This window comes from Scatophagus argus, chromosome 13 (assembly GCF_020382885.2).
Source record: "Scatophagus argus isolate fScaArg1 chromosome 13, fScaArg1.pri, whole genome shotgun sequence".
Lineage (NCBI taxonomy): Eukaryota > Metazoa > Chordata > Actinopteri > Scatophagidae > Scatophagus > Scatophagus argus.
Genome location: NC_058505.1, coordinates 13973436 through 13989910, shown reverse-complemented (window position 1 = coordinate 13989910; position 16475 = coordinate 13973436). Strand labels below are relative to the sequence as shown.

The window sequence follows — 16475 nt, the reverse complement described above, 5'->3', positions numbered from 1 at the left end:
TTTCGCCCCTCTCTCCTTTGAAAGAACAAAGACATTTGTTTATGTTTCCTGCAGATGAAAGCCCAGCTTTGCGACGGCCCATTTTACCACTGGTACACATGCTGCCACTCGATAATTTGTCTCTGAAATCTTTTAAAATCTTTTTTTGGTCGTTTGTATTTATTGCTCCCTTACATTATGCCAAGCTTTTTATTTTGTGTTGTGTGTTTTTGTTTTTATTATGATAATTGTGATGATATTGTTCCTTTTCAAAGTCACAGGTGTCTCATGCCTATCCCAGCATGCACATGGCAGAAAGCGGTGGGAGGAGCAGAGGCAAACTGACATGAAAAAGACATTCAAATCCATTATTGTCTGCAATCTCTGTGACATGCATGAGTTTGTAAGCAGAGGAAACCACAGCAGCCTCAAGTGGACACTGGGAGAACAAGCAAACTCCACTATGTTTGTTTACTGTATCAACCCTCAGCCCATTTGTATCTAACGTAGGATGTAGGTTAAGGATATATGTTATTGGTTTGTTTTTTTTTTTTTAAAAAAAAAAAAAAAAAGCTTAACAATTTTCAACAGGTGTTGCTCAAACAGGAGTTGACGGTATGCTTGTTGGGGACTATTTTCAGCTGCGGATTAATACACGTGGTTGTCCTTAAGGCAGCAAGATGGTGCATGTTTGAGAGAGCCTCAGAGTAAACTACACTGCTCATGTTTGTTGTAATAAAGTAACATGTCAGCCAGTGCAACAGTGTGGCTCAGTGATGAGTTTTTAATAGTGTTTGGGCAGCAATAGAAGTCTGTGGCACAGAGAAAGCTGCTTCATGTCACACTTTGATCCTTTCATAGGATTTGTTGACGAAAAGAAAAGTTTTAGAATATCCTTTAATAAATCTTTGCCCTAATCAATCTGTCATACCACTGGCTAAATATCAGGGAGAAGGAACTGAGGAGGCAGGAGAAGGAGCAAAGGGATTAGAGTGTGTGTGAGATCAGAGGAGAAAGGACACAAAACCACGAGAGAGGGACGATTTCATTCCAGAACAATTGGGAAGGAATTGGGAAGGTGGATGCTGATCCTTGTCAATCACACATTCTATCACGGCCTCGACATGGCTGACTTGTCACCCTTAGTGACATTCGTGACTCCAGCATACGCATACAGCACGCATGCACGCACACACACACACACACAGTCATATTTCCATTACTTTTGGGGACATTTCATAGACCCACATTCATTTCCTGGAGGCTTAACCACCACCTAAGCATAACAATAAACATTACTTGCCTAATCCTAACCCTAACCTCAGCCTCACCTTAAAGCAAGTCTTCACCCTAATATCTAATGATTTATGGTATGGGGACCTGAGACTTGAGTCTCTATGAGTAAGATGGAACCTCTCAATGTGACTGACAGATTTTTGCCCCCACAACTACAGGAATCCACACACACAGAGGAACACAGAGAACACACACCCTGTCTTTCTGTGTGTAGAGTCTGTGTTACTGCAGATAGCCAGCTAAGATCCCAAATGAGCTGTTGCGATTGAAGGAATACTGATCATCGTTTGTTTTATTACTTTGTATTTTTAGCAGCAAAGCCTGTGCAGATAAATAAAATGCCATACATTAGTGTGTTTTCAAAAGTCAGTGCGAATTAAATATGATTTTCACTTTTAAGATCAGTCAGCAACACAATAAAATGAACCATGGCCTACAGACAGTTTACAGGCACATGTCTTTGTGTAATGTAATTTTACAGTGCCACAAACAGTTTTGAATCTGCACTGCTTGAGATTTCACTCAAGATGTCACAGGATTGAGAGCTACACTTTCTGAGACATTGTGGTGCCGTCTAGTGGCTAAATCATGCAACTAACGTTTTACAACTGGAAGATGAATATGGGTAATTAAAAAAAAAAATCCACCAAATTATTATTTTTTATACACAATATAATCTTTATTTTCTTTTACACAGTGATCAGCTACAAACACTGTTGCCTACAAACAGGCAGGTTAGCTTTAGCAGACTCAATAATTCAGCGGTATGTTACTGTAGTGCTTACTGACACAGGAAGTCAATCTTGATGCAACAACATTACCATGATTGGAAGAAGGAAGGTTCTGCCTGTGCCAGTAGATTTATTTTCTTACCAAACTGTGTACAAAATTGAGGTTCCTTCAGTTTGGCTTGGTTTGTTGAATTTGCTGATCCAGTGTTGTTAAAGACAATAATGGGGTATATTTTATTTCTATACAGCCAGCATGCTTATAACTGGTTCAGACTTTCATGGCCTATAACAACAAAGGACATCACACTTTCTGACAGTTTGACAAGTAGGCAGGACAGAAGTCTCTTCCACTCACGTGTCTCCCAATCACACATCAATATGCATGCAAACATGCAGAGACAGAGACAAGAGGGCACATTCAGACTAAGATGTGTTTAAGAACACACACGTTTATCTGCACATTACAAAAGATATTTTGATTTTCTTTTTTCTTTCTCATTTTCTTCCTTTTGTTTTGCTCTTAATCTGTTGGTTCTCAATCCAAATGAGATATAAATGCCTTGTTGCTCTATTGTTTTAACTCTGCTTCAAATATTTGGTATTTAGTCATAGTAAAATGCTCTATGTGGTTATGTTCTTGAGGTTCCTTTCAAATGATTACATGTGACCAACATATCAAAAACAGTTATGAAAAAGAGTTTGTCAGTAAGGCATTTTGAACACAGCCATTCATTGTCAGATCAAGGTTTCATAGGTGGACCACTGCACACCAGTGGAGAAAGAGAACACCGTGAATACACAGCAAGCAGAAGCATTAAGTGAGTCTGAGTGTTTTCAAACAACGACAAAATATGACAAAATAACAAAACATGGAGGGCCTCATAAGACTGGACCCACATGTACGTTGATAAAGTGCTAAAAAATAACATTTTACACAGCTTTGACATGCCCCTAGTGAAAAATAAATGCATGAATAAACTCTGAAGCAGCTGTAGTGGAATTAATCAAAAAGAGAAATCAATAATGTGTATATCCATATTGCATAGCCAGAGCTGGCACAGTGCAGTGTGACTCATGAACACTATAAACTTATCTACAGCAGGCAACCACCAAAACCCTTCACAGTGCCTCTCAGCTGAGGGTAATTTAAACTTATTTCTTTGTGTCATGTCTGCAAGATTGTCCAGGAACTGATGAACTTTCTGATTTTTTTTTCATATTTTGATAATTGTGTGTCTGTAGGTGTGTTTGAATTCATGTGATGTATGCACGATTGTACTGTTGTATACTTAAGTGCTTTAATGAGATCATTCCTTTAGTCTCTGCTGGCAAAGCAAGCTTCCACATGCAGTTTGGGCAATCAACATTAATTCTCATAGTGTCCTGGTGGCTTTATTATCAGAACATCACAGCTTCTGTATACTGAGACAGCTGGCACCAGTTCCACCCATCACTATTGTCTCCACTGAGTTACTGTAAGTGCAAAGAGACAGAAGAAGAGTTATAAGTAAAAGAAAAGCAAAATTTTAAAAAAGCATATTCATTTATCTCTGCGCAGTGAATCAACGATAAATAATAAATGAGCAGCACACTCACTGTCTCACTCTCCCCATCGGAGCCCCTTCTGGAGCCGTAGTGCAGAGGAGAGTACACCCAGCTCCGATCCTCCTGATTCTGCTGTGAGCACATCCAGCCAGCAGGGGGCAGCAAGACAAAAGAGACAAGAGGAGAGAGATGAGAGAGGAGATGGGGAAAGATACATTTATAAAGACATTCCTCAGACATTGAGGAGTTTAAAGCTGCCAGGGGCAAATTTTGCATGTTGGGGGATTCAAACAGCATTAAGATGATTTTCTCAAAAGCACAAAATGTGCTCACGTTCAGTCTATGATTGCTCATTACTGTCTAAAGGACAATTTGTTATGTTTATCACCTCCTTTACCCGGAGGTAGTCGGAATAGCTAGTAGGGAAGTTAAGTTCTGAATATACTGAGTAAGAATGATGAAATAATACTTTAAAGACCATGAAATAATATTTTCTCTACCAGCTGCGTATCATGACAGCTGCTATCCTCAAGAAACAGATGATTTTCTGTCAGAAGAGTTTTGGTTGCTGCACATCAGAGATTTTTGTATGGTGTGAAGTGGGTGGACTAAGTTGGAAATAGGTTATGTCACATAAGTCTGTGCGCTAATCAGACTTTACAAACATTTGTGTCACAGCCAGATGACAGCTGTGGGGTTCCCACAGCCACAACCATCTGATCTGAGTGCAGCTTTAAAAAGAGGTGATTTCCTTCATCAGAAAGGGAGATTTCATTCCAGTCAAACACTGAGAACAAGCTCCTCTGAGGGATCACTCAAAGCACAAGGCCAATACAAGCTAACAGCTAAGTGACTGCAGGTCCAGGATCCTTCAACATTTACATTAGCATTTGCTGGTAACATGTTACATAAAGATGCATGCTCCATTTAAATGCACATGATGGTCCTTCAGAAGCTGCAGTTATTAATATGCAATGCCTTTTTTGCAGAACTTAACTCTAAATAAGTTATGTGAAATGCACTTTGGCTTTACTTTTGAGTACTTCTGAAGATCCATGAGCAGCTGTGCTAGGAACAGTCAGAAGCAATGCGATGGAACGTGGAACAAATGATTCTAACTACTTAGTTCACTTACATTGTAACTTGAGCTAGAGTTTAGCTTACGACGGCCAAGAACTGGAGAGTACACCCAATATCTGCCATCTGCATACTGATGGATGGACACACGCAGGTGAACACACAAATACATAAAATGTGTGCACAGGAAAAGGAAGTGAAACGAATGAGTTAAAACACAACAGAAGAGAAAGATGAGGGAAGGTGAGAGATGAGAGAAGCTGTTATGATAAAGGAGAGGAAGGGGAAAATAGAGAATGAAAAAACCATTCAAAGAGAGATTTATGGAGAGCTGGGCATGACGGGGCAGATGAATGCAGATTGACAGATATAAATACATCATGCTGTGCAGGAAAGACAACCCCAGGGTTTTGCTGATGCATTCAAAAGCATGAACTATCACTGGTGGCAGGCTTGTGCTTTGGGGAAAAAAAACCCACTTTAGTTTTTTACCCCCATAGTAAGCAACACACACACACACACACACCCCCGCACACACCTCCCGCCCCTCACCATCATAACTCTATCACGCTGTCCTGACTGGGCCACTGCAAGAAACCCAGTAGAAGAGGGAAAATGATCTTTACTCTCTTGAAGAGCATTGACAACAAAACAACACCAAAGGAAGCTTCCTGTAGTTAAAATCATTTGAAAAGCTAACACTGACACACACTGATGGGGACTTACAAAGTAGATGTCAGACACTGGCACCTCCCCATCCAACGAGTTGTGGCTACTGGACACAGACAGCTGATTGCATGATGGACGTAGCGCCTGCTGAGGCACCTGGGGGCTTGGAGGCTGGGAGGAGGGAGGGGTCGAGGGGAGCTGGTGAGAGGAACGGTGAGGAGATGCAGGGCAAATGGGAGTAAATGCTGAGGCAGGAGGGAGGGTGGAGGTGTTTTGAGCTAAAGTGAGCACAGAGGATTGTGCCCCTGAAAGAGGGACTGGAGAAGACAGCGTGGAAGACTGAGCAGCTGTAGGAGAGGTGAGCGGTTTGGTGGAAGGACGGATGGTGGAGGACGCCTGGCCAGCTGACTGAGCAGCAAAGGAAGAAGATGCAAAGGAAGGAGGAAGTGTGGTGGAGGAATACGCTGAGGAAGGACTAACAGAGTGATGGGTGGATGAAGTGATGACATGGGGCCGATGATCAGGTGACAGATGGTTGGGGGAAGTCTTTTCTGTCAACTGTGTGAGCTCTGTGGTCTTTGGGATTTTACTGCACAAAAACAAAGAAGACAATTAAAATACTGTGACAGAGACAACTGTGTATATATAGAAGTCTGGTATTGCTGTGTATGAGTGTACCTGAGCTCCACCTCCACTGTTATGGTGTCCTGCTTTTCCCCATGAATCTCAACTTTCTGTGACCTGAAAGTGCACAAGACGATACAGACAGGCACGGTGCAAGTGCACACAGTAAATTATTTAGTTATTCATAAGTCACTGCGTATTTGCATATTACTCTCACCTGGCCACACTGGGAGAATGCATTTGTCTCCTATAGCGTGGGTGCTCTGGTGTATCGAAGGGGGTGGTGGGTAAGGAGTTGTTAGAGGAGAGCGTGGTGGAGATAGAAGCTGTGGTGGCATCTTCAAAGGAAGGAGGAGTACACGGTGGTTCTCTCCCTAATATGCATAATTAAGCAGGAAATATACGAGACATTATGAAATACATGCAAGTGATAAAACTATACTGTGAATACAAGAAACAGAATTCAATTACTTTAAATCAGGCATGAGCAAATTAAATATAAGAACACATGGTTTAAAACAATACCTCAGCCAATAAGATTTGCTGCACTCAAAGCTGTACATGTGGTGAGAACTTTTATATTCAGCTTTTCTGGATTGTTGGCATGACTTTTTCTTCTCATGATCAAACTGTTCATTTCTTCACCTCTTTTATGAGTGTCGGTGCGAATGGTAAATAATGCACATGTGTGGTCCTTCTGCTACTAAACTGCCACTGCCTTTCATTTCTCCACAGGGATCAATTACGGCTCACTTCATTTTAGTTTCAGACAAAATAGAGCTCTCAGCTGCATACAAATTGCAAAGTTCAGTGAGACACAGTGCAACAAGGGAATGCCATACTCACCACTTATTTTCTAATGTTTTCCACACACAGCATTAGTATGTTGCAAAGACATTTCCTTTATAGGAAGATAAGGGCAGTTAGCTTTCGTAAACAATGATGAAGACTACTGCTCAAACAGTCATCTACCATTGGGTTTAGTTATTTGGTTTTAAGCATCTCATTTTGACTTGAAATGGAAAACAGCCTTTAATGACCCCTGAGTGTAATGTGTCAGGACTGTATGCTCTTGTGAACTGCCATACTTAACAAGAAGTAAACTACCGTTGTCTTCCAGCATTGGAAAGCTGCGAGCTCCTCGCAGGTTCTCCAGGTTGTCCAGGTTTTCCTGCCTCTCATCACTCAAGGAGGGACGCTGCCCAGTAGAACCTGTTCCAGCACTGGACTTGGACATGGACAGAGCCCCTCGACCTCTCTTAGATGGGGACGATCTCAACGCTGTGAAAGCAGGGGATAGTTTACATATGCTCTCATTCCACAAATGTTAATACAGTGTTGCTGGCACTGTTCTCATCAAATGCAGACTAAAGGAGTATATGTCTCATGTAGAGTTGTAAACTCACAGCAGCTCTTCTTGAACACAATGGTGCTACAGAATTTGTAGAACCTCTCAGCATAGAAACCTGGTCTGTGAACGGACACTGTGTCCTGTTGGTGTGGGGGAGGAGAGACAGGATAAAATTTGACATAGTGAGGTTTATTTTCCCTGCATACAGACTGTTACATAACAGCCATGTGAAAGGTACTCACCCCGTCATGGATGAGGGACTTCCAAGAGTGCTCCAGTTTCTTAATCAGTCTGTCCGACAAGACAATTGAATTATTTACTTAAACTGAATCACTGACTTACTGTGGTTACCTGGCAACTCAGGGCTGAACCAGTGGCTACAACATCTGTGCTTGTCCTGAAAATAGCTATGAAGTGTCTCCTACATTTGTATTTATTTACAGACTGAGTGACACATCTCACATTGCTTTTTCCCTGTGATCTCTCTTCATCTTTTAATATTTCTTGCAGACACATAATACCTGGATTACTGTAAGCCTAAAACTAATAATTTCCTGATTTTGAAGCCAGAGAAAAATCCAACTTTGTCATTTAATATGTCCAAAAATGTCTATTCAAGAAACCTGGCACCCACTCAGAAAAATTGTAGTGCTCTTTAATTAAAACCACAGCTCTCACAAGTCACTTAAACATATATACAGTAAAGTATATAGCATACATATTAAGTTATTACTAATGTGGTGTTGTGAGGAGGATATTTAAATGTTGGACGATATTGCATTCATTCATTTGCATTAAATGAATGCATCTACTTCAATGCTATTTGCATATATTTAAACGAGTTAATGTGCATACATTTGTTACAAAATTAGCTAATCTCATTTGTTTTCTACCTGTAGGATTGCAGGATGTCAATGATTCCAATGAACAGCAGGAGGCGCTCTCCTTTACCACCCACAGCTGGGATACCACCCATACTATAGACAAACAGGAGAATATTACCAGCATTTGTAAATGTGATTTGATGATAAGAGTCAATGCTATAAAACGTGACTTACGTGTCATCGTGGTCCAGTGTGTCCCTGCATGTGGAGCCTCCCTGTATAGACTCCATCGCAGTGGAGTACAAGGCTCTCTGAGCTGCACGCCTCTTTTCATCTCCGCCTCCTGCAGGTGAGCCCTGAGACTGACGCTCTCGTTCTGCTTGGCTCTTGTTGTGGATCCCCAGCAACAGACTGTAGTCCATGATTTTAAAACTTTCTAGGACCTAAGGTGAAACACATACGTGATATTTCAAAACATTTACAAAGCTCCTGAGAATACACAGATTTGAATTTCCAGCCTGGGGCATAGCAAAGATTAACCTCTTTATCTCCCTCTTTTTATCTTCTTATTTTTATTTACTGAGTCAACTACTGAGCAAATAGTTAAATAGTTTATCCATGGTTCTCTGCACTGTTTTGTTAAAATAACATGCACTTCACAATGTTAATCTACTTTTACAAAATAATGCTCATCCATCTCCTCCCTCTGCTCTTTCTCACCAGACAGTCTCTCTGTAGAGTTTTGACCAGAGCACTGTATGTGTCCTGGTCCAGAGTGAGGCCTTCAGGAACGTCACTCAGAAAGTCCAGGTCCTTAAACGTAGGTTTGGACTTTTCTCTTTCCTTCTTGGATGCTCGCCTCTTGTATGTAGAGCCCTTCAGGTCAAACTTGAGGTGCATGCGTACCGAGCGTGGTAAAATATTGTTCATCACAACAACTCTGATGTTCTTTCCCCCACACTGGACGCAGTAGAGGCCAAAAAACTTTGGCAGCAAAGTCCGGGGGTTCTGGTTCAAGTTCTGAAGTTGGGTGTTTGTGCGGCAAGCATAGGGAAAGAGACAGAGAGAAGGAAAGAAATATGGTACATTATTTGAGAATATAGCATGCAGTGTTTGTGTTTCAGCCCCAGTACCTGTCTGCACCTGCAAGACAGCGTGACTCATCCATCATCCAAAGCCTCAGCTCATTCTTGTGTGTCTCTGCTGTGTGCATGCTTGACCTGTTAAAGAGCGCTTAGCCCGGGTCTCAGCTAGGTACAACCTCTCTACTCAGGTCTATTACAAAGTCACCTGCTGGCGTCACTGCTGACCAGGGCTGACACCAGAGAGCAGGATAAAGAGGATAAAGATGACTACAAGTTTCAGCTGCTGCAATGCTCTTAAGCATGCACTCAGGTAAACAAACACCCCATGCCCACACACCCAAATTGCTGAAAATACACACTGTTACAAAAAAAAGTTGCAGGGCTTTAATGTTCCAATTACACAAAGTTAATTTTGTAGAAATTAAACATTTGATAAAAGAGGGGCTCAATTTGACTTACCATGTAGTATCCAGGAAGGAGTTTCTGGAGAAACTCTGCCTCTTTGTGCTGAACAGTTTTGATGATGAAGTCGTCATCACTGGTAACGTAGAATATGGAGCCACTCGCTCCTGGATTTGTCAGCTCAATCAATGGCTCATTACACAGAGAATACTAGACAAAACACAGACACAGAGGAACAAAGAAAGATTAAAACAGAATGTGAACTGGTCTCGCGTCAAATACGGCAATCTAACTCAGGTTTCGACATACTGTACAACAGCCACAGAAGCAGACTTTTCTCATTCTTAAGCTTACTCTGCCTGTTTTAAAGGAATAGTCTGTCCCTCCGGCAAAGGTCTCTGAAACACCTTTCATGTGAGATTTCACCCTAAACTGAACATCTTGTGGGCACTGCAGAGCTGCCTTGCAATGTTAATGTTGGATCCAATAGAGCTTTCAACCAGCCAAAAGACTAATATGCTTACCCACTCACATGGCATCGCTCATCAGAAGCAAAAAGCGAACTTTGTTTTAAAGTGCAAGTGTGTAGACACTGCTGAGTGCAAAAAGGAAGGGTGTGGGTGGGAAGAATTACTATGAATTCACTAACTTTACTGTTGAAATGTTACTTTCACCAACTGGTGCTGAAAACCATGTGCACTGTGAGGAAGTGCGTCAAACTGAAGTGAATCATATCAAACAAACACTTCAACAGAAGCAGTGGGCTTAAATTTACACTCAAAATCTTTAAGTAAAGCAGAGCCTTTGTAAATAATGAAAGTGACAATTTGGGGACTTAAGGTAAAAGTGAATGCCCATTGCTTTTAATTAATTTGTAACTGAATTGTCTAAGGCTTAGCTGGCACAATGAACTTAAACTCGTACTCCACCCCACCTCCGCTACGCACACAAACACATGTAGACACAAACACAAATTGCTCTTTGACTGTCTGCTGCCACTACCTGCAGTTTAAAAAAGAAAGCTTTAGTCTGCTAATCTCCCTCTGGCACAGGTAGGATGTAAGCTTAAACATGCATCTGAGAACACGTGTGTGTGTGTGTGTGTGTGCGTGCAACTGCACTGATCACAAATCGAATGCTTTCAGAGAAAACTTCTGACAAATCTTTCTCAGCATGTCATAGAGTGTTACTACACTGCTATCAAAAAATTGTAAGAGGCAAGATAAAGAAAACACATTTTTCATATCTCTTACCTGACAAATCATGTAAACGGACATTGTGCTGTTTGCCTCAACATGGCTCGAGCACAACTGTATATCTAGTATTATGAAATGGCAGGCATTGACCACTGAATTAGAGAGTAGTACAGAGTAGGGTGCGAATAGCTAACTTAACTACATATTATAAAACAAGTAATGATGCTTGATGTGTAAATATTTATGACTCTGCTGATGCCAAAGACATCCAAATACATTAAAAATCTTACGGACAGAGAAAATAAATGTCTCACCAGGTAGTCATCTGGTCGGATCCCAAACAGCTCTCGGAAGTAGCGGAAGGCCACAGGGGCATAGGTTTTAAACCTGAAATCTGGGTAGTGGTGGGCTGGAGTGAGGTTACTGCCTTCACTGTATGGAGCAAGATAGGACCAAGAGGAAGAGAAGAAAAAGATATAAGATTATACGGGATACTAGCGACATGTGCATACATCGTAAACACACATTCACTCATACAAACGCACCTGGGGAAGAAGATGCTTTCCACCACATAGAAGTCCTGCATCAGCACATCTCTCTCTGGCTTGGAGCTGAGGTTGCCAACAGTATATCCAATACCCAGCTGGATGGCCCCTTGCAAGGCAGAGGAGGTTGTCTGGAGGTGGAAAACAGAGAAAAGAACAACAACAACAACAGTAAGGTGTGTGTGGGAAGTAGTTGGTGAAATCGTGACGCCAAGTGAACCTACAAATGGTATTTAAGACAAAAGGCAAAGACAAACAGAGAGACAGATGAAGAGGAAAAGTCGACCTTCTTGTATGTTGTCTCTCCAGAGGCGTCTACCCTCCTGTGACCAATTTTTTTCTCATGGGCAGGGCCCACTCCGAATGGGGACGGCATCTGTCACAAGGGAAGAAAAAAGGAACTGCGAATGAATGGGTTTCACAGGTTTACTGCTCTGTCGTTTGTTATCCCATCATAGGTCATATGGAATTGAACCATGCAGAAAATCAACACAGATGAGAGAAGGGAAAGAGAAGAAGAAAGTAAGAGAGACAGGTGAGACAGACGGGTGCATAGGGTGAAGTAGCCTCTCACCTCTGTTATCTGAGCCCTCTTGGCTGAATCTGTGGACAGAGACAGAGAGGGGAAGACACAGGAGAGATCAGCTGAGAAGTATCCACTGAGAAGTGACTTAGTAATTAATGGTTAAGCAGTGAATGGCAACTTTGGCATCAGACTCACAACAATTTAAGCCATCAAGAGGAATATGCCACACAACACAATCAACTCAACCTTTCATCAGGGCATATACTTTCATTTTATCTATTTACTTAACATTTGTTTAACCAGCCCTAACTGAGACCTTTTTGCTTTACAAGCAATATGTATGATCATCCAAATATATTAACGTGCATAGGAGCTTTGTACCAACTACAAGACAACTGGAAAAACCTTCATCTGCTGAGCAAAACTGTAAGATTCAAAAAATAGCTCCAGAACAGTTGCTAGTGGATATTCTGTTACGACTGTTTTGAGACAATTCAGCAACCTTTATACAAATTAAACATCTTGAACATTTTTACTAATTGGTGGTGAACTCACCAGCAGTAGAGATCAGTGCCTACAGGATACTAGTTGTTTGAAAATCCAGAAAACCTGACATTCAGTAGTCAAACCACTGCAGAGCGCAGTCAGTTGTCTATTCCTGGACCAGCGAGATTTGTACCAAGAAGGTAAAAACTCTATTGGATTGACTTCCTCCCTAATCTGAGTGCTGCCATTGGCTGAGGTCTCCAGATCACACTGGCAACCAATCACACATGAGGATTAGGAAGAATCTTTACCAGTGACATGGAGGATGCAACTGGACTGTGTCCATATGTGTGTGTTTGTCAAAGAGGAATGCAGAACAAGAATGAAGGAAGAAAATGAATGGGGAAAAGAGACAGTTTGCAGTACTTCACAACACTAAAAACTACTCGGTTTACATCATTGTCCTAAATTTCTGGTCATGTGAGTGTGAAGATTAAGAAAGCGCAGCTGTCAGAGCATGGATAATGAATCTTTAAGCTATGTTAAAGTACATCACACACCGTTTGTCATCACTAAGGAACGACAGAACGCAATAATAAATGATCTGATAATAAGACTGACTTCTCTTTGGTGGGTTAGTGCATGTAAACAAAACACAAGAATCATAAAAACCAAACTCTTAAAAATCCATCATGCTTCAAAATACAGCATATTTGTTTGAAATACTAAAAGCAGGCAGTATGGCCCTCTAGAGGCATGTACACATGTACTACTACTTTGCCTCTTTAGCTGCTTTACACTGGCAACTGCATTAGTCTGTAGCTATGCTAGCATGTCTGTGAGGCTACAGCATCACTTTAAGCCCAATGCTAACATTAGCATGCACAAATGCTCAAAATGACAGGTATGGGTAGAAAGTTTACAATGTTCACCGTTTTAGTTTAGCATGTTAGCATAACATTTGCTCTAAACACAGAGTTCAGCTCAGGCTGATTGGAATAGTTAGTTTTCAGGTGTTTAGTCATAAACTTAAGTATAGGACAAGTCAAAATTTGAACATTATGGTGAGGCAGTCAGGGCTCACTTAAGTCAGAGGAGGTCATCAGCTGGGGACCAAGAATATCTGTATGAACTGTTAAAATAGCTCATCGGATATGTGCTGAAATATTTCAGCCTAAACAAAGTGATTGACTGACTGATGACAGAGTGACATCCTCATTTAGGATGGTATTTGGATGATAAAATACTATCAATAAAATTCAGCATGCAATCACATAAGGAAAAAAGCGGATCCTCATAATGTCATTGATGTCCTTGTTTCCCTTGGGCCATTTTGTGCAGTGACGGGACACACACGGTTGGCCACACCTGTAACCTGTAGATTACTGTCGCATCAAAGCCTGTCAGGCAGAACAATGAGAAGGAGTATCCACACACACAAAGAGTCTCTGTGGGATTAGGGTCAGGCCAGAATAATGTGCCACTACGCTGCAAGCAACAAACAGGACATGCACAATTTGTGATTACTATTTGAGAAACAGGCTGGTTGCTTTGCACGTATTAGACTTGAAACACTAATGAAATATACATGGAAGCTTGCTTAGATATTCTTTTCATTTTAAGCATTTTCTTTCAATGTTAAGAGAAGCATGCCTTAAGGCCTTTGTGTGTGTGTGTGTGTGTCATAGTAAAGAGGATTAGATCTCTCCCTTCGCTGAGAAAATGGTGGCCTGTTGCTGTGACATTAATGTGACACTAAACACAGGGGTGGACGTTTATGCCCTGAGGCTCTCTGCACACGAGTGTAATCTGGTGGACTTAATAATAATCATCTGGACACAAACACCCAACGTAACTGCATACACGAGCATGCACATGCAAAGACAACTTGTTGGACCTGCTATACTCATTAGGGCCACCAGTGCTTTCCTTCTTTGACACCTGCACATAAATAAAGTTGTCATGCACATTCTGTCATATTTGTAGCCATGACATATAGAGCAATGCTCGGAACTGATACCCACAAGGGATTAGTGTGTGGTTTATGTTATAATTCCATATCAGATTATGTAAAGCACTCTTCAGATTTAGCTAGGAAGGGGAAGAGAGAGGTGGTAAGAATTATGAAGCCAGAGGTTGGGCAGAGGAGGAAAATGACACACGCGAGAGACCACGGTATGTGTTCACTATAGTGGCTGCTGTACAGACACATAACAACTGTAACCTATGTGTGTGTGTATACCCAACAAGTACATAGCTTCACATTCATACCGTAAAGACACTCATCCCACTGCAGCTCATCTTCATCAATCCCTTATGTGCACCTTGTGGTGTGTGTCAGCCTGCAGTGAGCCACTGACACTATGAGCTTTTTACAACAGCAGCACTGAGTTGAATCTTGACACTGTTATCTCACCAAGTAATATATTATTCATTTCCACAGCTCGGGTACCTCTAACTAGGATTTTTTATATCTACTTTAGTGACAAAAATGTCTTTTTTTCCTGCTGTCTTGTGTTTAAGGTGTCACATACAGTAGGGCTGAATGGTAGGAAGATCCCCACTTACGTCCAACTTCCATCCCGAGTGCACCTGCTGTGGCCTGCAGCTGGTTTGAACTGAGCCCATAATGACAACATGACAATCTGTCCCTGAACGACAATAAATGATTCTAAAAGACATACGAACCGGTGTCCCCCAGGTCAAGCTGCAGGCAGCGGTCGGTGGCCGCTTCCTCACTCGTCCTCCCGTCATCCACGGTTTCCGCAGTACTCCCGTCCATCTCCCGGCCGGTTTCTAACGATCGTATCCTCAACGAGAACAAGATTAGCCGGTATGCGATTCTAAACAATTCAGAAATGCTGCCATTTCGCCCGCTTCAGAATTTAATGCTACACTGAGAGACTACATAACTGAATGTATGTTTGTGGCTGTGCATAGGCGAACGCAGCGGCACGTCCAAAACCAGCGATGCTGATCGTCTCTGCCGCTACTCTGCGTCATCATTTGCGCGCAACGGCTAGTGAGCGTGCCGCTACAGCATCATATTACTGAGTTAGCGTTAAACCGTCACAAATCATTGTATGCTGTAGGCCCCGTATGACACCTCTAGGATGGAAGCAGCCATTTTTGCGATTTTAATTTTATATTTAACAGGGTTCTGCATTTAATGGGGACGATCATAAACGTTACATGGAATCCCACACATTGTTTGGTAAAATAGTTGAAAACTTTAAAGACAATATGAAAAAGTAATAACGCCGTATACGTTTTAGGGTTTTTATAGAACTGCATGTAATCTCCTCTAAACTTACACAAGTATAAGCTCAGTAGCAGCAACAGCACTTGTCCTTACGACAAACCTCCTCTATTTGACTTTCTTCAGTTTCTCAACTACGGCAAGCAACCTAGGTCACTGCAAGAGAGAACATACCCCACGATGTTATTTCACATTAGCTATCTTTCATTCAGCATCAAAGTAATAAAATAAACGGAAATTTATTTTTATACAAAATGACTTCCAAAGTGTACGCAGTAGGATGGAGTAATAAACCTACATAAACATGAAAACACTTTATTTTAGGGCCCACAGTGGTCCGGTTAATTGAATCCTAATTATGGTTAGTGTAACCAAGCTTTCTTTTAGTCAGCGCACAAAACAGCTGAGTATAAATATATAATACTGTTTACAGGTAACAATCCCATACAACTTAATGTAGAAGAGAGTTTCTGATTATATATGAATCATTTTTTTAATGTTTTCTTGTCAATATTAGCAAAAAAAGAAAAAGTATAAAGCATGCAAAGGGAAGTCAGCTAGTATGTTCAATATTTTTCTGACTTCCCATTCAACCCTTATGCTGTTATACCCAAAGTTCCTAATATGAGTACCTTTCTGCACAAGATGCAGTGGGCATCAAGTGTGTTTCAACAGGCTTCAATCAAACACCAAACGCACTGTTCCTGAGAGATACTCAACCTGTACTTACCCAACAAACTTACTCCTTCTGGAGGTAGCCATATTAGCCCACACACATTGCGATATGCTGAGGATGTTCTGATTAGTTACTGGTTCCATGTTCCTTTTGTTTCTGATTAAAAATGATCTTTCCTAAAAGCATTTAAAAGCCTGATATTTT

General features: G+C 41.4%; 1 protein-coding gene across 5 annotated transcripts; it reads right to left on the bottom strand.

The window, feature by feature from the left end:
- Positions 1-1945: 1945 nt before the first annotated feature.
- LOC124069721 (phosphatidylinositol 4-phosphate 5-kinase type-1 gamma-like) lies at positions 1946-16475 on the bottom strand. Of its 5 annotated transcripts, none has more exons than XM_046409115.1 (18): positions 15025-16475; positions 11899-11927; positions 11611-11700; positions 11325-11455; positions 11094-11211; positions 9641-9793; positions 8817-9116; positions 8331-8539; positions 8166-8249; positions 7515-7563; positions 7328-7412; positions 7029-7202; positions 6139-6295; positions 5976-6038; positions 5355-5886; positions 4687-4761; positions 3603-3683; positions 1946-3479 (listed from the first exon to the last, which is right to left on the bottom strand). In XM_046409115.1, the coding sequence occupies exons 1-18, from the start codon at positions 15116-15118 to the stop codon at positions 3477-3479; spliced, it is 2427 nt and encodes an 808-aa protein (XP_046265071.1). In that variant the 5' UTR covers positions 15119-16475; the 3' UTR covers positions 1946-3476. The 5 variants fall into 5 exon arrangements, with proteins under 5 accessions (XP_046265071.1, XP_046265072.1, XP_046265073.1 ...); XM_046409116.1 differs by having other exon boundaries at positions 3603-3680; XM_046409117.1 differs by lacking the exon at positions 4687-4761.